The sequence below is a fragment of the Solenopsis invicta genome, chromosome 9 (genome assembly GCF_016802725.1).
Source record: "Solenopsis invicta isolate M01_SB chromosome 9, UNIL_Sinv_3.0, whole genome shotgun sequence".
In the NCBI taxonomy this organism is placed as follows: domain Eukaryota; kingdom Metazoa; phylum Arthropoda; class Insecta; order Hymenoptera; family Formicidae; genus Solenopsis; species Solenopsis invicta.
Genome location: NC_052672.1, coordinates 12,470,219 through 12,493,924, shown reverse-complemented (window position 1 = coordinate 12,493,924; position 23,706 = coordinate 12,470,219). Strand labels below are relative to the sequence as shown.

Below are 23,706 nucleotides of genomic sequence, written 5' to 3'. Positions count from 1 at the left end.
GACGAAGTGCCTTCTCGCTCTTTTCACTTGCGGAACGCGGCGAGTGCGGGTGGACCGAACTGGTGCGAGTCATTGCGACTCGTTTAACAGGTAAACGAAACCATTATTAATCTCGTATTAATGCAATACTGTCGATATTGCGAGTAACGCGCGCAGATCTGTCTTAATTACGCCTATATTCTAATCAAAATGTAAGCGCGGTCGCGACGCGTAAAGTTAACCCCATACGAGAACGAAGCCGGCTTGCCATTTTTATCCGATTGCAAAATACAGTAGACGCGATGCAGATCGAGGCGGAAGCGAGTGAGATCGCAAACTCGTTAATAGGTAAATCTGTATTAATCTCGCGATAACATTATCGCTTATTAAGTTAATCTTCGCATAAAGATTCTGTGCTTGCATATTAATGAGCCGATCGAAAATGCGCATTCCGTAATAATTAATGTCGAAAAAATATATCGCGCAAGTGAACGCAAAGTTAAGATCGATATACGTAGTATCGATCGTGGCGCGTGAGTCGATCGCGCGGAGACGAAGTGTCTTCTCGCTCTTTTCACTTGCGGAACGCGGCGAGTGCGGGTGGACCGAACTGGTGCGAGTCATTGCGACTCGTTTAACAGGTAAACGAAACCATTATTAATCTCGTATTAATGCAATACTGTCGATATTGCGAGTAACGCGCGCAGATCTGTCTTAATTACGCCTATATTCTAATCAAAATGTAAGCGCGGTCGCGACGCATAAAGTTAACCCCATACGAGAACGAAGCCGGCTTGCCATTTTTATCCGATTGCAAAATACAGTAGACGCGATGCAGATCGAGGCGGAAGCGAGTGAGATCGCAAACTCGTTAATAGGTAAATCTGTATTAATCTCGCGATAACATTATCGCTTATTAAGTTAATCTTCGCATAAAGATTCTGTGCTTGCATATTAATGAGCCGATCGAAAATGCGCATTCCGTAATAATTAATGTCGAAAAAATATATCGCGCAAGTGAACGCAAAGTTAAGATCGATATACGTAGTATCGATCGTGGCGCGTGAGTCGATCGCGCGGAGACGAAGTGTCTTCTCGCTCTTTTCACTTGCGGAACGCGGCGAGTGCGGGTGGACCGAACTGATGCGAGCGGCTTTGCGACTCATTTAACAGGTAAACGAAACCATTATCAATCTCGTATTAATGCAATATTGTCGATATTGCGAGTAACACGCGCGGATCTGTCATTACGCTATATTCTAATCGAAACGTAAGCGCGATTGCGACGCGTAAAGTTAACCCCATACGAGAACGAAGCCGGCTTGCCATCTTGATTTTTATCCGATTACAAAGCACAGTAGACGCGATGCAGATCGAGGCGGGAGCGAGTGACATCGCAAACTCGTTAATAGGTAAATCTCGCGATAACATTATCGCTTATTAAGTTAATCCTCGCATAAAGATTCTGTGCTTGCATATTAATGAGCCGATCGAAAACACGCATCTCGTAACAATTAGTGTCGAAAAATATATTGCGCGAATGATTGACAAAACGACGAGCATATTATATTGCGAGTGACGGGCGCGGATACTTCTTCATTATATTAATACGCTTACTCTAGCGAATGCGAAATAATCATCATAAAAGACAAGTTAGCTGTTCGATAATATGCTGCGGAAAAGGCATAAACGCTAGGTTGAGTGCGGGACATGATAGCGTCGCTGCGGTGGCGCGGACGCGAAGTCGGTCTTGTCGCGTGAAGTTAACCGCGCGAAGACGAAGCCGCTTCTCGCCATTTTCAGTTACATTCATGTTTCTTTTACAGAACGGAACGGACGCGGGACGGATCGGTTCCGGAACGGAGGCGTTATCGCGGCTTCGTTTTAACAAGTGAGCAAAATCTTGTACTAATAGTTATTGTCAATTTGATCATCGCGTATCGCAGATCGATGCTCGTATGTAGCACGGTCTCGGCGCGAGCGCGGCGTCGAGGGTGACGCGTATAAAGTTGACCACGGCGCGCGAAAACAAAGCCGGTTCGCCATTTTGATTTGTATTCATATCTGATTGCAGAATATGGGGGACACGATGCAAATCAGAGCGGGAGCGAGTAGCGTCGCAGCTTGTTTAATAGGCAAGCAATATTGTGTAAAAGATCGATGCTCGTATATCGACGATATCCGTAAAACGCGTGTTTTGTAATAATTAATCAATCAAATATGTATTGCGCGAACAATTAACAACGCGATCATAGTATCAAAATGAGAATAACGCACGCGGATATTTAATACGTAGCGTCACTGCGGCGTAATCGATTTATTACGCGCTCTTGGCACGTAAAATTGACATCACGGGAGATAAAGCCGTTTCACCATTGTAATTGCATTTCTGTTAATTTACAGAATGCAATAGACACTTTTACAAGACGTGGAATGAAGTGGGTCCGGAACGATTGGTATCGCTATTTCAATTAGTAAGCAACATTTATATTAATATTGCATTTGTATGCTAATAATTCGTTTAAACGCGTATTTCGTAATACTCGTTGGGGCGAAGATTGAAACGTACAGTGCCGTTGCGAAGCTCGTGAAATTAACCGCGAAGGAAACAAAGCGGCTTCATTGACTTAATTTATTCACGTTTATTTTACAGAACGCGGCAAATGCGAGACAGACCTGCTCCAGAACGAGTGGCAACGCAATTTATTTTGATAAATTGTGAAAAGAAGAAAAAAGAGAGCAGGAGTTGGACAATTTCCCAAAATAAGAGTCCTAGAAGAGGCGGTGTCGGTGGAGCAATTTAGCGGTAAACATTATTGTATAATTGCGTGAAATCTAATTATATTTAACCTAAATGTCATGTAATTACAAAAAAATGTATTAAACTTTTAAATTGCTCCAATTATAAAGGAAATATGTTGTTCTTAGAAATAATTGCATTATTGGGGCATTGCAATAATTCGAAGGGCATTGCAATAATTTCAGGAGCATTGCAAAAATTCAATCACTCTAAATTTTTAAATTACAAAGAATTGACGTTGCTAGACAGTCTAAGTACAACAAGATAAATGTAAATTTCCTTATAAAATTCAAATTTAAAAATCTTATTCCAACACAAGTGGTACTTACTTAAAAATAAATAACATTAATTATTCTTTAAAATATTAATTTTTTTAAGCACTGCTATAATTTTTCTTATACTTATTTGTTACAGATTAACATTGCAGGATCTGTGAGAAGGAAAAAACCTGGGAGAAGCTTTGGGCCCCGGCGGAGCAACTTTGGAGTAACTATAACTTTTTATTTATATTAAATTAAAGTTCTTTTACTTTTTATTCGATTTTATTTTAAAAAATTAAAAAAGTACTTTAAAAAAATAATATTTTAATATAAAACTTTATACATTTACTTTTATAAAATTATTTTTTTGAAAATAATTATAATATTTTTATTTACAAGCAACTAAAAAATTCTATACCTGTAAGAATTGTTTCTTGAAACGTTAATAATTTTAAGAGCTACTTTAATAAGGATCTTATATTTATATGTTACAGATTCATAGTAGCGATGACTGATAACTCCACTGCGCATCGATTGGTGAGTGATGAAAAAATTTATAAAAAAGGTAACAAAATTATGAAATATAATAAGTCATTTTATTTTTAATAATATAAAAGAAATATTTTCTATCAAAAATATTTAAAAAATATTGTCTAAAAAAATTAAGTTTAAATAAATAAAATTATGTAACATCTATTATTTTAATTAGTGGAATTATTATTACGTCTAGAAATAATAAGAATTCATAATTTTTATTATGTCCATAAAAATAATTTTGTCAAGACATAACTTTAATTAGATAAATTAAAATTATATTATGACATAACAATAATTGCATTTATTAAAATTATGTCTTAACTTAATAATAATTCCACAAATTAAAATTATGACACAACAAAATAATAACTCCAAATTATTATTATATAGTGACATCATTTTAATTAGATAAATTAAAATTATCTTTATTCATTAAATTATTATTATGTATAAAACACGATAAAAATTCAAATTTAGTATTGTGAATTGAAATACTTATTATTCACGGAATTATTTTTATGTCACAACATAACTTTTAATTTATGGAATTAGAATACTTTTTCTTCACGTAAGCAAATTATGTCTGCTAAATTCATCCAAAAAGATTTTATATTTTTGCTTATATATCAAATAATAAATTGTTGATTTAACACTAATTATTTTATGCATGAGTGTTTTGATGAAACTAGATTTTTCTGATTATTATAATACAACTTGGTATGTTATAATCAAAATATTTAATAGGTTTTATTTTAAACTGGTAATTTCTATAATATATACGGTTCGCTTATTTTTAAACAGACGTACTGTGATTGACGTTATAAAATTTTTAAACAACGCAACAAGACTTTATTTTTTCAGTGCATTAATATTTCTATTTCATCTTTTTTGTGGTATGCGTACAAGATATTGCGACCCATCAAAAATAATTATCGCGTTCGATTGGGCACAAGTGCAATTACGGGGTACGATTCGGTATAAGAGATTGATGCAATGTACACTCTGACTTTTCGTCACGTTGTCGGTTCAGTGAAACTATGTCTCATTGGACTTAGCGTCTAACCGGCCGATCAGCTGGATTAACCACGATTTGTGAGCATGTCGCGGGTTGACAAAGCACCCCAGAAAGTGCGTTTCCTTTAAGTGACTTGCTGCCTGCGACTATGGCTTGTAAGATACAAGTGTCGTATGAATCGTGGTTAAAAAAGCTTAGTCGACGTTAGACGTGCGTTAAACGTGATACAAAAGGCAGAACGCATTCGCAACGAGCTCACTATCGATCTCGTATCTTTCGCGTCCGAATTGCTAATTGGTTACTTCGTTAATCGCGTGATAAGCAATGTCTCTTGTAGATGCCCCAAAAAGATGTTTGCAGCGCTAGAAAATGATTTTTTTAATGCAGACATTTTTTTTATTTTTCTGTATAATTTTTATTTCTATTTCAAATCTTCGTGATAAATGCACTAGACATTGTGATTTGTTCAGAAAATAATTTTTGCGGTCGATTGAGTACGTCTGAAATTATGGGGTACGATTCGGTATCGGAGATCGATGCAATGTGCCCTCTGACTCCTCGTTACGTTATCGGTTCAATGAGACCATGTCTCATTGGACTTAGCGTCTAACCGGCCGATCAGCTGGATTAACCACGATTTGTGAGCATGTCGCGGGTTGACAAAAGCACCCCAGAAAGTGCGTCTCCTTTAAGTGACTTGCTGCCTGCGACTATGGCTTGTAAGATACAAGTGTCGTATGAATCGTGGTTAAAAAAGCTTAATCGACGTTAGACGTGCGTTAAACGTGATAGAAAAGGCAGAACTCATTAGCAACAAGCTCATTATCGATCCCGTATCTATCGCGTCCGAATTGCTAGTTTGTCAGTTCGTTAATCGCGTAATAAGCAATGTCTCTTGCAGGTGCCACAATGAGATGCTTGCAACGCTACGAAATGATTTTATTAATGTAGAAATTTTTTTTATCTTTAAGTAGAATTTTTATTTTTATTTTAAGTTTTCGTGATAAATGCACTAGACATTGCGATTCGTCCAGAATATAATTTTTGCGTTTGATTGAACACATCTAAAATTATGGGGTACGATTCGGTATCGGAGATCGATGCAATGTGCACTCTGACTTTTCGTCACGTTATCGGTTTAGTAAGACCATGTCTCATTAGACTTAGCGTCTAACCGGCCGATCAGCTGGATTAACCACGATTTGTGAGCATGTTGCGGGTTGACAAAAGCACCCCAGAAAGTGCGTCTCCTTTAAGCGATTTGCTGCCTGCGACTATGGCTTGTAAGATACAAGTGTCGTATGAATCGTGGTTAAAAAAGCTTAGTCGACGTTAGACATGCGTTAAACGTGATATAAAAGGCAGAACTCATTCGCATCGAGCTCACTATCGATTCTGTATCCATCGCGTCCGAATTGCTAGTTTGTCAGTTTGTTAATCGCGTAATAAGCAATATCTTTTGCAGGTGCCACAAAAAGATGTTTGCAACGCTACGAAATGATTTTATTAATGCAGAAAGTTTTTTTATCTTCATGTATAATCTTTACTTCTATTTTAAGTTTTTGTGATAAATGCTCTAGACATTGTTATTCGTCCAGAAAATAATTTTCGCGTTTGATTAAACACATCTGAAATTATGAAGTACGATTCGGTATCAGAGATCGATGCAATGTGCACTCTGACTTTTCGTTACGTTATCGGTTTAGTGAGACCTTGTCTCATTGGACTTAGCGTCTAACTGGCCGATCAGCTGGATTAACCACGATTTGTGAGCATGTCGCGGGTTGACAAAAGCACCCCAGAAAGTGCGTCTCCTTTAAGTGACTTGCTGCCTGCGACTATGGCTTGTAAGATACAAGTGTCGTATGAATCCTGGTTGAGAAAGCTTAGTTGACGTTAGACGTGCGTTAAACGTGGTACAAAAGGCAGAACTCATTCGCAACGATTTCACTATTGATTCCGCCAATATCCAACGCGTCCGAATTATTAAATCATTTTTTCGCAAATCGTGTAACAAAGCAATGTTTCTTACACGTGCCACGAAGTATATGCTTGCAGAAATATGAAATTATATTTTTAATGTGTAACTTTGTCATTGAAAAAAGGAGTCTTGTTGCATTATTTAGAAATCTGGTAGATTCAACCAATATATCTGTTAAAAAACGTACGCATCAAAAGTCTTGTAGGAATTACCGAATTTTAGTTAAATTTATCAGATGTTTAGATTATAATAACCAGAGTTTTATTATAATAACCAGAGTTCTATTATAATAACCAGAAGTTCTGCTTCTGAAGAAAGAAATATTTTTCATGTTAGCACATTATGTCTGTTTAAAATTATAATTTCTTCTCCAAATATTTTATATTTTTGCTTATATCTGAAATAATAAATTGTTTATTTAATATTAATTTTTTTTCTTTGTGAGTGCTTTTTGATGAAACTAGCAGAATTTTTGATATTTATAATAGAACTCGACATCTTACAATCAAAACGTTTGGTATAATCTGATAATTCTTACAATACATTTCTTATTCGTCTATTTTTAAACAAATAAATGAAATTCAATAAAATTCAAATACAAATCTATTTTGAAATATATGTCCTTAATTAATTTTTTATTTTCTTCAGCGAACCTATTTTTTTCCTTTATAAAGCTCACATATGTATGTACAACACTCGTCGACAATTTAAATAAAAATAAAGGAACAGCAACCTGTTCGTCGCGTCGCGCGTTTGTTCCGGTAGTGCCGTTTAAAGTAATTGGGCTTAATTAGTCCACGCGCGCAAATTTAATATATTATTCGCGAGTGTTCCGCGAGTGCAATGAAAGAACGAAGCTCGATCTGGATCTGAGAGGAGGAGGAGGCCTAGAAGAGGTATCAGGTTGCAACGGAGCAACTTTGAAGTAAATATCAAAGGTAAATAAATTTTTTATTTATATAAAATTAATAATCTTTTCCCTCTTTTATTCAATTTTATCTCAATAAACTCAAAAATATGTTTAAAAAAAAAAATTTATATTATTTTATAGAAATAAATTAAATTTTATAAAGATATTTTTCAAATATGATTATATTACTAATCATAATGTTATTAAATATCTAATTAAAAATCAAATTTTAAACTTTTACCCGCGTGTAAAAATTATCTTTCAAAATATTGATTATTTTGAGTAAAACTTTAATCATCTTTTATATGCTTGGTTACAGTATCATTGCAGCTTTATGGGTGATTGTTTCCGCCTGTTCCGCATCAGAACGGTGAGTAACAAATTTTTTATAATAGCATAACAAAACTATGAAATTTATTTTAAAATATATTTATATATTTTATTCATATATTCATATATTTATTTTAAAATATATTCATATATATTAACAAAATAGTAGTTGTGATAAATGTGACTTTTCATAAATTTGTTTGTCCTAAAATAGATAAGCTATAAGTGTATGGGGACTTTGATGGTCCCATGAAAAAAGCCGGTTTAGTCGCTTTCAAATTTCTCTCCGCGACGCGCGCGTGCGTGATGCCAGCGAATAGTTGATTCATACTATTTCCATTCAAGCGTTGTATGAAGAAATAATGTCGAATGCTCAACAGATGGCGCTCAGTGATAAATACTAAAGTATTTAAGTGTAAATACTGACAAAATATTATTAAACAGGATTGTATCGTAAATTTCAAGATTATTTACATTATATTTGTACGAAACTTTTCGTAAACAATACAAGCAATCAAAATTATTATAAATTATATAACTTAATAAAGAAAAAATTAAGTTGAGTAAGTTAATTAATTTTTTTAACTAAATCAAGTTAATGTTACTGGTTAATAAAATTAATATAGTTATGTTAAAAATTATGTGAACAAAAATTTGCTAGTTAAAAGTTACATTAAAATTAAATTCAGTTAAATTAATTAAGTTAAAAGTTATTGATTTTTAATTTTATTATTTATCTTTTAATTTTTTAACTTAGTTACTATTCAATTTAGAGAAAAAGTAATTAAATTATGAAGTTATTAATTAATCTGATTAAATTGTTATAATATATTTGATTTTAATATTGGTCAAATCATAGATTTAGATATTATTAAAAATTAAATGTTATTATTTCCGCACTCGTAATCTTGTTAGATTTTAATAAATTAATTAATTTAACAACTCTTTTGCTTGTTTCTAGCTTTTAATTATTTTGTGATTATTAGAAAGATTTATAGAAGATTTAAATTTTAATAGAAACAGTGAAAATTGTATTTTTTATTTTTAATATTATATTTTTTTTATTAATACTAAAGTCACCAATATATGTATTAACAATTTTATAACTGGATTATTTTTTCCATTTTGAATTATCTAATTTAATCTAATAACTTACATTTATTGATTATCTACAAAAATATTCATCTAAACATAATGTAATACGTAAAAAATACATGTAGACGTAATTTTGATATTTATGGCACAGTCCTGGTCATAGTATGAAAAAAACCACACAATTATGGACATTATTTATGAATTTCTTAAACAATGACTACGTAGTTCAATATCTACATTTTATAGATTGCAAAGTAAAGTTATAACTAAATTGCGGCGTATTCATTGCTTTTCTCTAAGTGAAGTCCAGTTAAATCATAGTTGTTCTTTTTGCTAGTTTTCATTTTATGATAAGTAGAAACAAATGATAATTAATTTAATAAATGAGAATGTTAAAGTTATTATAAATATTAATATATAAATAACATGAATTATGCTTCTTTGATAACTTAAAATATCAATGACGTTGTGAAATAGTCGTATAAATTATTTTTTATCTCTTACATTTTATCAAATTGTCTAAAAAATAATTTTTTTGACTCATACTATTTCTTTACAATTTTACTTTTATTATTGAATCAGTGGTAGCCTAAAAAAATGATAACTTAAATTTCAAAAATAATTGAAAATTTAAATTTGAAAAACTTACGAAAATCTAAGTTCTCGAAAATTTGCAAAACATTGAAAAAATGAGGAAGATGATTATGATTAAATATTGTAGGAGGCGATACAAGTGTTTCAGACAATAGAACTTTGAAAGCTTTAATTATTGTAAATTCTTTTTTGCTATCTACACTTTAATATAAATAAGACTGTGACTACTGCGTCACCACGCAGTTACAATGCATGAATACACAATGTGCACGTCCACAATTGGTGCAACTCGACATGTTAAGGCATTCGTGACGCCGGTTGTACAATACATATCACATGGAGAAATGACGAATATAGCTCATTGAGGCTGCGTGAAATTGTCAAAGACTCATCAATGCAGAGACACAGTTATACAATATTTTTGATTATGAAAATATGTAGGAATTATTTTTTCATTTACAAAATTGTAATATTCATCTGTATTTTTACAAGATTTTTATAATTGTTTGAAAATATTATATATTAACACACATATTAATAAGAAATGATAATTGAATTGAGAAAACGATGTTACACGAATAAGGATATTCGATCGTTGTATTAAGCAGGTTGAGATTGCACATATACTTATTCTATTTAAGTTTGTCGATTTCTGCAGAAAAGTTTACATCAGAATAGTGTAAAAAACTATTTGTTTTAGCTTTATCTCAAACAAAAGCTTTGTTACATTGTTTTGATTTAACTTGAATTTAAAGACATCATCTTGCTTCTGATGTACACCTTTTCTATAACGTCCATTGAAGTTTAGAAACTTCGTACTTTATATTATTACGCGGTAAGAAGATTAAACTCGTTAGATAATAATTTGTTATTAAATTAACATCACTGTTAGTTAAATTAGATTAATTGCATTTACTTTGAATTAATTATACGACCTTAAAGCAAGTTGTGCGATCAATAAGAGTAGGAGGGGGATAGAAATTACTTTATTAAACACGTTAGTCCGAACATGTACTGTGACAATTCAGCTTTCCACCGTTTGCGTGATAGCTTTTGAGCCTAAAATTTAATTCTGCATATTATAATCATTGTTTTAAATTGCAAATATCACTTAGGTAGAAAGCAGAACTCAATAAACAGCGCGATATAAAAGACTGAAATGGAGTCACTGAGATGGAGCACTATTGAAGCCGCCGCAGAGGATGCGTTGAAAGATACTTGAATCTTTTCCTTAGAGAAAGACTTTTCGACGTTGCATGGGAATAAAAAAAGGTTATTGGACGTGATCGTTGTGCGTTGAGAATCACCTGTTGATAAGGCATATTCATATATCTTTGAAAGCGACTGATACACTTTATCTGCTTACATAAAAATTATCGTAGAAAAACTTACTTTACAGTCGAAGAGGCGTACCCTGTCAATTTTGTCGCCGATACGAGAAATTTGACGTATACTGAAAAGAAGATTATATTTTTATCTAATTTGATAGAGTGTTTTCGTATCATATCATACAATTTATCATCTACTATTGATCTATAAAAGTAAACTCAAGACTATGTTTTCAGACACGGTTAACCCATAGTATTTTATTTGTTGAACTCGACATTATTCTTTGCGACAGCCTTGCGCATAGTTTTTTTAAGCATTTGAATCATTGTACAACATAATCAGCGAATTAATATTTTTCAGACATCTATACATTTTTTTAAATAATATAAAGTTTTTAGTTTATATTGCCTCCGCTGATTATATTGTAAATTAAAAGAAGAAATACTTTTCCGCTAATTTTACGAAAAATAATGTGGATCGTAAAGGGTTATTAATCCCTACCTATTTTCGTGCCACTTTAATGGCGTCGAATTAAACGGATGCGATGATGAAGAGCGTTAGTTCCGACTTCTTCGTCCGATTCAATCGACGGGCGCCGCGACAACCCTTTACTCGGTGTACCGCAAAGAGACGAAGTAGCGGCATGCTTCGCTTGTGGCGTTGGAAACGAGGAGCGACGAATAAGTAGGGGCTGCTGCGCTCCTGAGGATAGATAATTAAATTCTTTTGTCTTGTTGTCAATCGGGTTAAGACTCCTTATTATACCAGAAATATCTTCTACACAGTATCTCAATCATCTCGAAAATGTCATTATAAAATATTTTATTTCTGCTTGAAACATTTGAATTTTATTTAGAAATTATTGCTAACGACAATTTTTATAACTATTTTTTGTTAAAGATATATCCAATCAGGAAACAATATTTTTTTTAATGTCTTTAATATTTAAAAAACGTTATAACGAAGAACAAATATTTAAAAAACATTTAAAATTGTCTGCTGATTGGGTAGACAGATATATGAAATACAATGGAGTATTGCTGTAAAGACAGACGTATAGAAAGTGACAAAACTCAAGCTTTCGATTATTCAATTCTCAAGGGATTCTATAAGATAGTTATATTTATAAAAATTCTTGCATATATTTTTTAACGTCTTCGTCGTGCCAAGTTTAAAGATTATAATTTCTTATTACTTCAAACACGTACCTAATAGACGCAATGCGGAACGGTGCATTCCTGGTATCTCAAAGGATTTTTGGCTTCTAATTAATTCTCTTGAACGCCTTGTGGCGGGTGTGTCCACGTTGGTGGAGGAGCATCTCCGTGAAATAATCGTTCCTGCCCTAGACGAATCCTTATGCATTTTTGAAAAGAGAAGGTGCAATAGTTTCACGAATGCGTGTCTATCCGAGCATCGAGAGACGGTTTTTACTAGCTCCGCGAAGAAAACAGCGAAGCGCTTATCCCGTCGGTCTCTGCCGAATATCGCAATTAATTCCCTAATGGTGCAAACAACTAAGAATCTAATTCAATCTGGGCTCTTAATTTATATCTGGCAATATTTAAGTGCAAATCACATGCATGATGTGTAAAAATCGAATAATCAAGGATAGTACAATTAATTGTTTGCGTTGAAACGAAGTATCATCTTTGAATTATAGAATTAAAATGACAGCTTTAATTAAAATAAATGTTTGAATAGAGGTAAAGACAAATTTTCGAAATCATATTACGCTATTTTCAAAAAGCGAGCAGAAGAAACTTGCACTGAAAAATCTTGCGTACTCTCCAAGTGAATTTTTTCAATGACACGCGTGTCAACATATATTCTACGCTTTAAGGGTACCAAGTTTCAACGCAAGTGCTTAAGGACTTTTGTAATATGTGACGCAATACTTTTTCTCTGGCGAAGCGTATTCGCAGTACTTCAACAAGGGCAGCTATTACTGATATGAGCAACATCGTCACGAGTATGTGGCCTGCCACCGTGACAGACTTCATCTGACGCATCTTCAAGATCTCTTCAGCGCTTTCTTTCATTTCTTCGTCGAATCGTTTCCTCCTCTTGGACCTGTACGTTGCCGCTTTCTTCTCGTTCTTATCCTCTCTGCTAACTTCTTCCTCTTCAGACCCGCTGTCATCATCATCACCATCGTCATCGTCGTCTTGCACGTACGTGCAATTTTCGTCATAATCGTTCACAAAGACGGACATCAAGCGATCCTCATACTGCAGATTCGGACAGCGTTTTAATTTTCGGTGATCCATCGGTATCACGGGCTCTCTTCCTTTCTCGCCCGGGCCACCGATGCTGCTTTCATTTCCGCTATTCTGATCAAAGTAACTCGCGTTGAACAACAGTCGCAGAGGCAAGGACAGGAACACCCCGAATATCATCAATATTAGTAGAAGGCTAACGTTGATGCCCAACGATAGTCGCTTCTCCTCCGTCATTCTGATGTAATGTATCTGGCACTACGTTGTTTACCTAAGTATCTTCGATCTGGAATCGGTGCGGTCACCCTCGCGGATTTCCATGGCAACGCGAGATGTATTAGGCGGCGCGAGATGTATTTGAAGTTTCCTAATTGAGAGCCAATCGATTCAATGCAAGTTGACGTTTGAAGCTCGATCAGATTCCCACTCGTACACTTTCCAATTGTTATTGGCTGAACAACTCAGGACACACGACGATGCACCCAATTCTCGTAACTCTTCTTCGTGCCTCGTCTCGACGCAACTGTTGCGCGTAGCGTCGTGTAAAGCAGTTCGTAGCGTGAACCTGGATTGTTGGCTGTAATATTGATTTCTCTAGATGGACCGAGAACGTACGCGCAAGTCTAGCGGTGCCTCGCCGCTCTTATCGGCGAACACCTCGCACATGCCGGTAATTAGATTACGCTTATGGTGAACGGGACGTAACGATTTGCCACGGGGTTTTGAGCACACTGAAGGACAGCTAAGAATACTCGCACAATAGGTCAGATATTTTATTGCGAAGGTAAGGGAGGAGGCAGTTTGAAGTTTGCGAGGGAAAGCTCTAAACAGCGTGCCGCTGAAATCGATAATGTTAAACAATACCGATTTAATAATTTATTTATTAACAAATTTCTTCCCGAAGGGTGAGTACGTGATAAAAGAATTAATGAACAAAACTCGAATGTTTGCGCGGTCAAACTCAAGCGACTTTGAACGAAGACACGCGAAATCACCCATACGGAGTTAAGTCGTCGGAATCGATGTGACTACGGTTACCCATCGAGTGGAAGAAACAGCACGACGTGAGACCGCGCGAGAGCGGCAATCCTCCCGCGGGATTCTCTAACCGCATACATAAATAATATTAGACAATATCAAATTAAAATTCGCATCTTTCTGCGAGCAACAATGGAGCATAGTGGAGACCAACAAAGGAAAACGCCTGCCGCGCCGATCCTCGTCGCGGGGCAAGTGGTAGTAGTAGCATCGTGGCGGCGGCATTTATAAAAGTAATAAAACAGCCGAACAACAACTCACGGGAGTGAGCGGCAGCGGCGCGGAGACAGAGAGGAAGTGGTGGTCGCGGGGTAGAAAGGGCGAGAGCGAGCGGGATAAGAGCGAGCGGGATAAGCCGGGAGGTGAAAAGAGGAAGGCAGTGGGAGAGGAGTGGGCAAAACAGAGCAAAAGAGAGAGATGAAACACAGGAGAACAGCGACCCAACTCGACCGACCGGTAGCCCGGCCAGCGCACGTATATCTTGCTCTGCTACTCCGATTCTTCGAGGTTCTCATTGATGAGCTCTGCCCGTGCCTTCGCGGAAGCTCCCGACGATCGCGTGCGAGAGATTCTTTAAAAATAGCTACGATTACCCATCGGATGTACGAACGCAGGAAACGATTCATTAAGCGTAGCGATGACGTAAGTCGCGAATAAAAGATTCCAAAACCAATTACTTCATGTTGTTACAAATTTTTCTACACATTGATCTTCAGTGGAAATTATTTTGTCAGCGTATAGTGAAATCTCGAATTTAGTCTTGTACACGGAATAATAAAGGAAACGCAATAAAATAGACGGATTTTATATTATCTATATTATCAGGTGGTGATTACGTTAAAGAATTCACTACATATATTTATTGCGACATTACATAGTTACCTGTATGGTTTAAATGTCTCTTCGTATTCGGTTTGGTAGAAAAGTCTCAACGTCTTCATCTTTGATCAATTTGCATAGAGCGGACTAAATTTATTATCAGAGTACCTACGTATCGCGAAGAGAAGGGTGCATTCATAATCTGTGAGAGCCATAATTATCCCAGGCGACACAATTATTTCAAGGTGCACGCGGAGAGCGCGTGCACCGCGGAATCGATTATCGCACCACAGGTGCGAAGGTGCGTTTTGAGGTCATCGATTGAGCGATTTTCACGGGTCGTCGATGGTGAGCGTAAGTAGAGATAGGTTGAGAGCCAGGGTATGTAGAGCAGATGCTGCGCTCCGGCCGTGGCGGGGTGCGTGATTTTTCACCGCCGACAGCTCCTCCTTCGAGAACCGCGCGCATTCCACCTCTCCCCATCTTCTCCGGGGCCTTACCGTCGCCTTTCCTCCCCAAGGTTCCTTCATCCTTCACTCTCCGTTCCTCGCGTCCGGCTGGCGCGCGCTTCGTCTCGCTCGCACCCGCTCGCGCTCGCGCTCGCCAACGTGTACCGGCCGCGGACACGCCACTGGACACCAGTTGCACGATCTTAGATTTGCCGATCTCCCGCGTCCCGAGTGCACCGACACACCGATACAGGGAGATGCATGCGTCCGGGCGGAGGGGATGCAGCGGTACGCGATGCACAGTGCACAGGGCGCGCCCGCGAGCCACTCCTGCAGTCGCGTGTGGCTTGCGATGAGCGCGCGTACGCACGTGAGCCACGCAAAATGAACGAACGCCGTGTCTATTGACACGTTAGAAAATTTAGGGAGTCAGCGAAATAGCGAAATTCGTTCAGAGGACACGTAACGACCGTAGAGAGAGTATGTGTCCTCCGTTAACGGGGAAATTGAGAATATTATTTCAGGAAATAAGAAGCAGTCGTTTCACGCGAGACATGTGACGAAGGAATATCCAGCATCAGGATATTAGAATTCGCAGAATAGGAAATTGTACATGTGCGATATTTGTAATTGAAAAGAAGAGGAAATTAAACTGCCAGAACTTTGAAGTAGGAAATGTTCTGCTAAACATTTCTGCTTATTACTAATTTGTATATATATTTATAAAATTATTTAACTAATAATGTTCGAGAGAATTAATATGAATATAATAATTTAATTTAGCAAACGTATAAGAAGTATACGAAAGAATATGGAGAAACAAGAAAATTTACAAATCAACTTTGTTCCGATGATGTTCACATGTTTCTGATGACATTCACATATCAACTAGAATTTTTTCCCAAAGATACGTAATAATAACAAAAGTTTATCCAAATTTATAGAGACTTGATTTTTCAAGATATTTTTTATCGGAGATTTGAATGAGACACTTATTGTAATACCATCAACATTCAAAGAAAAGTTGCGTTTAAATTGATGAAATCGTTTCTTTTCTCGGAATTTTTTAAGTAAAAATAAAAATTTATTTGATTTCAAAAAATGACATTATGAGCTTTTATAAAAGTAAATAAATTATTTGCTTCAATTTTATTTTGTTTAATTTAAACAAATAATTATTCAATTCAAAGAAAGTACTGACAAAAATGTAAAAAATAATTTAGTTGTGCTTTGATTTGAAAATACATATATTTCTTTCATTAAAAAAAAAGATTTGCGTTGCGCAATCAAACTGTCTTTAATTTTAATAAAAGGAACAATTAAAATATATTTTCAAATCAAAGAAACTTTTCTTTAATCGTATAGCAATGCGCAAATTTTTTTCATTTAAACAAATTTTTTTTGGCTCGAAGAAACTTTTCTCTGGGTGTATTCCACCTCGAGCGCTTCACGTGGGTCATCGAGGGCAGCGCATGAGACAAGACGAACATTGTCGAACAGATGCGTCGCGTTGGGTAGCAGCTTAAATACGGCTTCGCGTGTCGCGTCACGGCCGGAATGTAACGAGCACTTTTTCCGCCGCGCTTTTTGCACGTCGATCTTGACAAAGTGGAGGGGATACAGTCTGTCGCAATTTCGTGCCTAACTACCGGTATATTCTACTGGTATTAAATCACTCGCGTTCGTCGTAAAATATGTGCATCCAATTTGCTGCACAACGCGCGTCCCGCTGGTCCCACCGCGATCCGAATACTTTGCGCGCGCGCATTTGATTAAGTTGATAGCGTAATTACCAGTTTTCCGAAAGTCGATTTGCACTTTAAAAGGGACAACGTGTTCGTGAGGATTCCGAAATTATCATCTATTGTGACGTGCTATGAGAATTTATGTAATTTGAACGAGGGTGTGATTTGCAAAAATTGATCGTTAAAATATACACTGAGAAAAATGCTTTTGTTATATCAATGAGATACGTGTGATTGGGTGCGTTTTGGTAAAACCTAGCAGAATTTCTGATTATTATAAAACTCAAGATTTCATAATGAGAACGTTTGACTTTACTATAATCCGGTAATTCCTAAAAGATTTCTGATTCATTCGATTTTGAACACACATACTAGCTGAATCTACCAGATTTCTTCTAATGAATTACAGCAAAACTTTGTTTAGTAAATCGCTATTTAAATGGCACAATCGAGAATGATTACAAAATGCGTGTGTAACATCTTTTAACTGACAGTAGAAACATGAATGAAATCGATCAGACGCGTCGTCCTTTTTCAATGGCGCGATACCATAAACAGATGAGACCCTCGTTTCGTGCTAGAATTTCAACCTGCCGCGAATAACACGTCTATACAAATTACGAGGGGCAGCGCCATATCTCGCGTCGCGACTCGCGCGTCCGTCTTATCAGAATGACTACTTTGTGCGTTGCGGCACATCCTCCTTCACAAATAAAATTAATACCGTACCACGCGGAGACGCCCGCCGTGCTTTTCCGTTGAGCGTGCGCGCGCGCCATTCATCCGATCCGTCGGCATCCCCGCGGCCGAATCGTCGAGAGCGAAGAGATATCTAGTTCTGTAAATTATAATATTATTATGCATATTTCTGTGGTGGCGTGCCCCGGTAAATAAGCGCGGCCGACGACGCGCGCATATCGCCGCTCGTTTCTTCCTCTTTTCACTCTATCGTCTCCGATCGGCATCGCGGCGCGGCCGGAATCGCGATTACCGTCATCGGAAATCACACCCCTGGCACCTGCGCCCGGCGCGAGGGGCAAGAGGGCGAGGCGTGAATGCAACTAATTGACGTTACCGCAGTGGCTCGAGGGGTAGAGCATGGCTTCGAAATGGCTGCGAAATTTCCATCTATGGCGCTCGTAAAATACAGGGACGGAGGAGGGAAAGACGGTCGAGAGACGAGGACGGAGACAAGGGATCGGTGAACGAGAGAACGAGGAGGGAGGCATGCAGCAGGCGTTCAGAGCCGCGGGAGGCGTCCTGTCGCGCGGATGCAGGGGAAGGATGCATCGCAATTACGCAAATTGCGGCTCTGTTCTCGCCCGCTTCGGGCTCCACCGCCCGCGGAAGAGTCTTCATGACGGGGCCGCGGTCGTCCTCCCTCGGTGGCGGCGGAAGACGGCGGCGTCTCGGCGCGGCGAAGAGGTACCCGGGACGTTTACCTGCGTGCACAGTGCGTGCACGGTATGTTCCGCGGACGCGCTCGATTACCTCCGTTTCACTCCGCGGCGATTTGAATGGATAGCACATCGGACGCGCCGTGTCGTCGGATGCTGCGAGCGAACGGTCGAGCCCTTGTCGCCGTGGCTCATGACGGAACGAGGACGCTCGCCGGAGTAATTGGTAGAGCGTACCTCATTTTTTAGCGATGCTCGCGTGTCTTCATCGGCCTCGATCAAATTGCACGAATATATCAAGAGCTGCGAGCAAGATGGTCGTCGTAAAGAAAAGTAGTATATGCAATCACGGAAGAGTTTTTAGTATTTTAGCGTGCAAATGATTAATTGGGATGACGTACACCCAGAGAAAAAAAAGTCTGAACACATCCAAATTCGATTATCTGTATTGATTTACAATATTTAATAATTAAATATTTAAATATTTGTATTAAGGCACCTTCGTAAACTCGCGTCTCTTAGATTATTTAAAATTGCATGCGCACTGAGAAAAAAAGTTGTCAACTTGGTTTAAATTTTGCAACTCAATCAAATTTTTTTAGTTTAATTATTTACGTATTTGATTTAAATATATAAGATACTTAAACTTCGGTTTAAGCGTTTACATATTTAACTTAACTACATATATATTTAATTAAAATACGTGAATGCTTGAAATGAAGAAATTTAATCAAGTTGAAAAATCAATAACTTCTTTTTTCTTCAATATATCAATACATCGATTTAAAGAAAGTATAAAGTTTTTTCGATAGTAATTATTTTGAAATGCAAACTTCTACAAAGGACACGTATTTCTCTAAATTTTTTTTCGACAATTAATAATGAACTTTGATACTTCAATACTTCGGCCGTTCAGATTTCTCTCTTTTGTACGTGATATTAATATCTTTTAAATTTAACTTGGTATAAAATATGTACAAGAGCGGTTATTCGTTATGAGATTGCATCAGCTCTCTCTCGAGTAATTGATGCACGCTCGCCGAGATCGCGAGTGGCAAGCGGTTTGAATGGTGGGTACGAAAAACGAGTTTGTCGTCTTGAGCCTCGGACGAGCAGCTACCGCACTCCGAGAGGTATCGAACGAGTCACGCGGAGGTAGCGCGCGTCCGGCGTGGCACCTCGCTGACGGTACAAGAGGAATCGGCTCGGTCCTCGATGAGAAATGCCGGTTATATCGGGAAACTGGTCGGGCCGCGCGTTCGTTCGAGGACAGCGCGTGGCTTATTAGCGCTGATCAGCCTCGCGATAAATTTATGTTGCGTCCCGAGATATATATACGTGGCGCGGTGCACGCAGGAGCGCGAACGCCGAAAAAAGCGCGCGGCTGTTATTCAGGATACTCGGCGTTCCCTCCTGCAAACGATTCCACCTATGTTCGCGGACGTTTTTGCCGTGCGCGCGACTGCACGCCGACAGTATCCCTAATAGAAAGCGACAGAGGATCCATTAGCTTTCATTGATACCATTGCGGGTAATCGTAACGAAGATGTAAGTCTCCCTCCCGAGGCGGCGCGTGTGCGCGAGCTGTAAGGAGATCATGAATTCAAGCCTTAGAAATATGGAAGAGCTTATACGGGTGATTTCACAGTTATATTTTAGTGCTCAAAGTATCATAGGAATTAATTATAATCAGAAATGCTAATATGTCAAAAGTCCCTGCTTTTGGAAAGTTACTGTAATCAGATAATATTTTAGTATTTAAAATATCGTGAAGATTATAGTTATAAATTATAATCAGAAATTCTAATATGGGAATACCGACATTATTGAAATTTTTGTATATTTTAACATTTAAAATACGTAGAGATTAATTACAACGAGAAATTCGAAAGAAACAAGAGTAGTTTGGCTCTTGGAAGAAATTATGTTGATAAATTAATTAAATTTATTATTTTTTATTTATTATTAATTTGTTATTTCTTAAATATTTATTAAATACAATACAGATACAGTGAGGCAAAAAAGTTGTTAACTTGACTAAATTTTTCAAAATGATTGAATTTCTTCAATTCAAGTATTTACATATTTTAAGTTAAATATGTAAATGTTTAAATTAAAATTCAAATAGTTTATGTATTTAAGTTAAATACATGAAAAATTATACTGAAGAAATTTAATCAAATTAAAAAATTTAGTCAATTAACAATTTTTTTCTTAATTTAGTAATAGTGTTTATTTTATTTTTTGTATATATTTTTAATGTTACATTTAAGATTAATTTTGTAATTAATAATTTAATATTTGTTAAGTTTCTAGTTTAATAGTTTTTTAGTTTCTAGTTCCTAGTTCCTTAATATATATTATTCAATTAATATAATAATGATTTTAATATAATCTGGTTATAAACATATATTTTTTTTATTAAAAAAAATTTGCATTGCACAATCAAACTATTTCTTTACTTCTAATAAAAGGAACAATCAAAAAATTTCATCGAGTCAAAGAAATTTTTCTTTAACCGTATACCAATGCCTAAATTTTTTTGAGTCAAATATTTTTTGACTCAAAGAATTCTTTGTCTGGGTATATAAAAGTTAACTTTTAAAATATTGATTATTTTGAGCGCAATTTTAATTTTTAAATCTTATGTTTGTGTGTTACAGTAATCACCACAGCTCCGTGGCTAATTACTTCCGCTTGATGCGCATCGGAATTGGTGAGTTAGAAATTAATTTTGTTATTATATCTCTTTTCATTGCTTTGCAAATATTTCGCGCAAAATCAAAGTAAAGTGTACAACGGAAAGAAATAGTTATGATAAAAGTTTTGATAGAATTTTGACAAAAATTCCTGAAAAATCCTGGAATATTCTGGCAACAGATCTACAAATTTTGAGTGGACAACCTGTTATTACATTTTTCAGAATGTGCTACATTATTTCGAGTATCGTGAATTAATTTTTGATTTGTTTTGGATATCTTTCTAATACCGAATTGATCTCATTGAGCTTGATGCGAAATAAATGTTTTACTTGATTCGCGCATCAACGCGACGTGACGTTCCGTCCGTATGCGATTCGTTATACTCGTTTCTCTCTTCGCTACGATGGATCTGTCACAGCGGTTGGACATGACGAGTCGCAATGTTTCACGATTTTCTCGAGACAGGTCTGTAACTTTTGCGATTTGAAAGAATCGCTCCGACTCCGAGCTTGATGTAGTATACGCGAGCGCGTTAGCGCGAGCAATTCCCTAGCCTCGGCACGATTTGCTCGGCTCTCTCGATAAAACCTCGTAAATTCTCAACTTCGTTACGCGACGAACCTGCACGCTTCCAGGATATAAAGTTCTTACTTGCCCGGCCCGGCAGGTTTTGCATCGCCGTTCGTTGGTATTCGCCTGTTCGTAGGATCGAGATAGCGCCGATCCGATGTAGCCGCTCTATCTCAGATTTTTATGCTAATCCGCTAACGCGGTTGTCTCCCCCCGCGTGTTACGATCCGGGTGCACCTGTTGAGCACATGTCGTACGTCGCGCACGCATTTCGCTTTTTTCTTTTCTCTTTCGCTTCGATAGCCGGCGTTAAGGCGCGATTATAGAGCGGGAGACAAAAAATTCCGCAATCGGTCGACGATCTCCGACAGTACCAGTAGCGAGAGCGCTTTTTAAGCGCCACATCGAGTCGCGCGCGACGAGCAGCGGCTCGCCAGAAGTGTATTAACGAGCGGAGCCATAACGCGAGCGTTTATTTCTCTATCGGCGGCGTCGGTTCTCGAAAGGGCCCGATAGAAACGGCGGAAACTTACACGGCAGGCCGATAATTAGCTCGAGCCGAATCGGTTCTTGGGAGGCGAGAGAGCGAGAAAGAGAATAAGAGCGCGTACCCCAGTGGCCGGCGCGGCGGTAATCGCCGTAATTTATGCCCCGACAAGCACCGAAGGGAGGACACGAGGGAGGCTCGTTGAGATAGGCCAGGAGCGTAAAAAAGGCGTACGGCGAAAATGTCGCCCAATTAACGGGTGAATTGGAGCGACCGAGGTCGAGCTTCGCCGCGCTAAGTTGCGTACGCGCGTGTATGCGTGTTTAACGCGCGCGCTCTCGTGTGCTCTCGTGTACCGACATCCGCGTGGTGGAAGCCCGGCCGGGCGGAGAGGAGGAAGCTTAACGAGTCTTCTCGCTCGCGCGAGCAAAAGCCGCCGCCGCCGCCACCGCGTCATTAGCGCGGGAGTGAGCGAGCGAACGAGTCGGCTTAAATATCGCGGAGCGTTCAGAGCTGAACGAGGAGGCCCGGCCTCGCCGAGAGGAGCGCCTTCTCTTTTGAACCTCGAGCCACTTTTACGATTTTATTATTGGCTCTTGCGCTCGCGATATTTATGCGACGCCGCGCGATATTTTCCACGGCGCAACGCGTCGACTTTAATAGTGGCCGCCTTATCCCGAGAGGAGGACGGTCCTTTACCGTTGCGAGTCTGATGCACTAACAACGCGCGCGACTTAATTAGGAGAGCCGCCGATGAGACCCGTCTGCCGCGAGAAGACCGCGAGATTTTACGTTTTGCTGATGCGAAACCGTGCCTGTGAAAAATAGATGTTTGCCCGACGCAACAGAGCGCTCACGACTTATATTCTCTCGAGTAATGTTTGAAGTAAATGTCCGTTTTGCTCAAGGTTTACTAACCGGAACTGTTTACCGTCGTGTTTCATTAATAACGAATTCGATTGGACGCAGTGGTACACATTAAAGCCGTTGTACATGAATGTTTGTTTAATATAAATAAATAAATAAATTAAATCACAAAATTCTCAATACACTTTATTGTTTTGTTAAAATAAAAAAAATATAAGTAATTAATTTTCAAGTTTAATTAGTTATTTTTAAAACTTTAATTTATTAACTTTTTTTCTAAATTAAAAATTTATCTATTCAAATAAAAAAAAATTATAAAAGAAAAAATATATTTGCACATAAAAAACAATATTTATTTCATATGAACTTAATTTACAGATAAAATATTAAATTTGACGATTTATACCGTAATTATTTCGACTAATTTAATTTTAAAAACTTACGATTAAATTTTTAACTAATACGAATAAAACTTTTCAAAATTAAGTTTTAATTTAACTTAATTTAATCTTAACATAACTTCAAACTAGTTAGTTTTTTGTTCATGTACTTTTAACATAACTAAATTAATTTTATAAGTCAT

At 37.3% G+C, this 23,706-nt stretch overlaps 1 protein-coding gene and 1 long non-coding RNA gene across 2 annotated transcripts; one reads left to right on the top strand and one right to left on the bottom strand.

Moving 5' to 3' along the window:
* Nucleotides 1-381: 381 nt before the first annotated feature.
* Nucleotides 382-23,346, top strand: LOC120358666. Its single transcript, XR_005575577.1, has 10 exons — nucleotides 382-620; nucleotides 1,806-1,870; nucleotides 2,383-2,453; nucleotides 2,633-2,785; nucleotides 3,194-3,265; nucleotides 3,534-3,576; nucleotides 7,247-7,510; nucleotides 7,802-7,852; nucleotides 21,161-21,213; nucleotides 21,421-23,346. It is a non-coding gene; the product is annotated as an uncharacterized LOC120358666 (long non-coding RNA).
* On the bottom strand, nucleotides 9,644-13,621 carry LOC105198041. The gene is made up of 5 exons (XM_011164679.3): nucleotides 12,729-13,621; nucleotides 12,039-12,186; nucleotides 11,332-11,532; nucleotides 10,894-10,954; nucleotides 9,644-10,808 (listed from the first exon to the last, which is right to left on the bottom strand). Exons 1-3 carry the CDS (start codon nucleotides 13,284-13,286, stop codon nucleotides 11,348-11,350), a joined length of 891 nt encoding a protein of 296 aa, XP_011162981.1. The 5' UTR covers nucleotides 13,287-13,621; the 3' UTR covers nucleotides 9,644-10,808; nucleotides 10,894-10,954; nucleotides 11,332-11,347.
* Nucleotides 23,347-23,706: the final 360 nt, after the last annotated feature.

What these genes read in the sequence shown, in the direction of transcription:
- LOC105198041 (XM_011164679.3), bottom strand. Translation starts at nt 13,286, where the DNA reads ATGACGGAGGAGAAGCGACTATCGTTGGGCATCAACGTTAGCCTTCTA. An exon ending in TACGCTTCGCCAGAGAAAAA is followed by an intron (nt 12,187 to 12,728) that starts GTATTGCGTCAC and finishes AAAATGCATAAG; the next exon opens with GATTCGTCTAGGGCAGGAAC. An exon ending in TTCCGCATTGCGTCTATTAG is followed by an intron (nt 11,533 to 12,038) that starts GTACGTGTTTGA and finishes ATCTATCCTCAG; the next exon opens with GAGCGCAGCAGCCCCTACTT.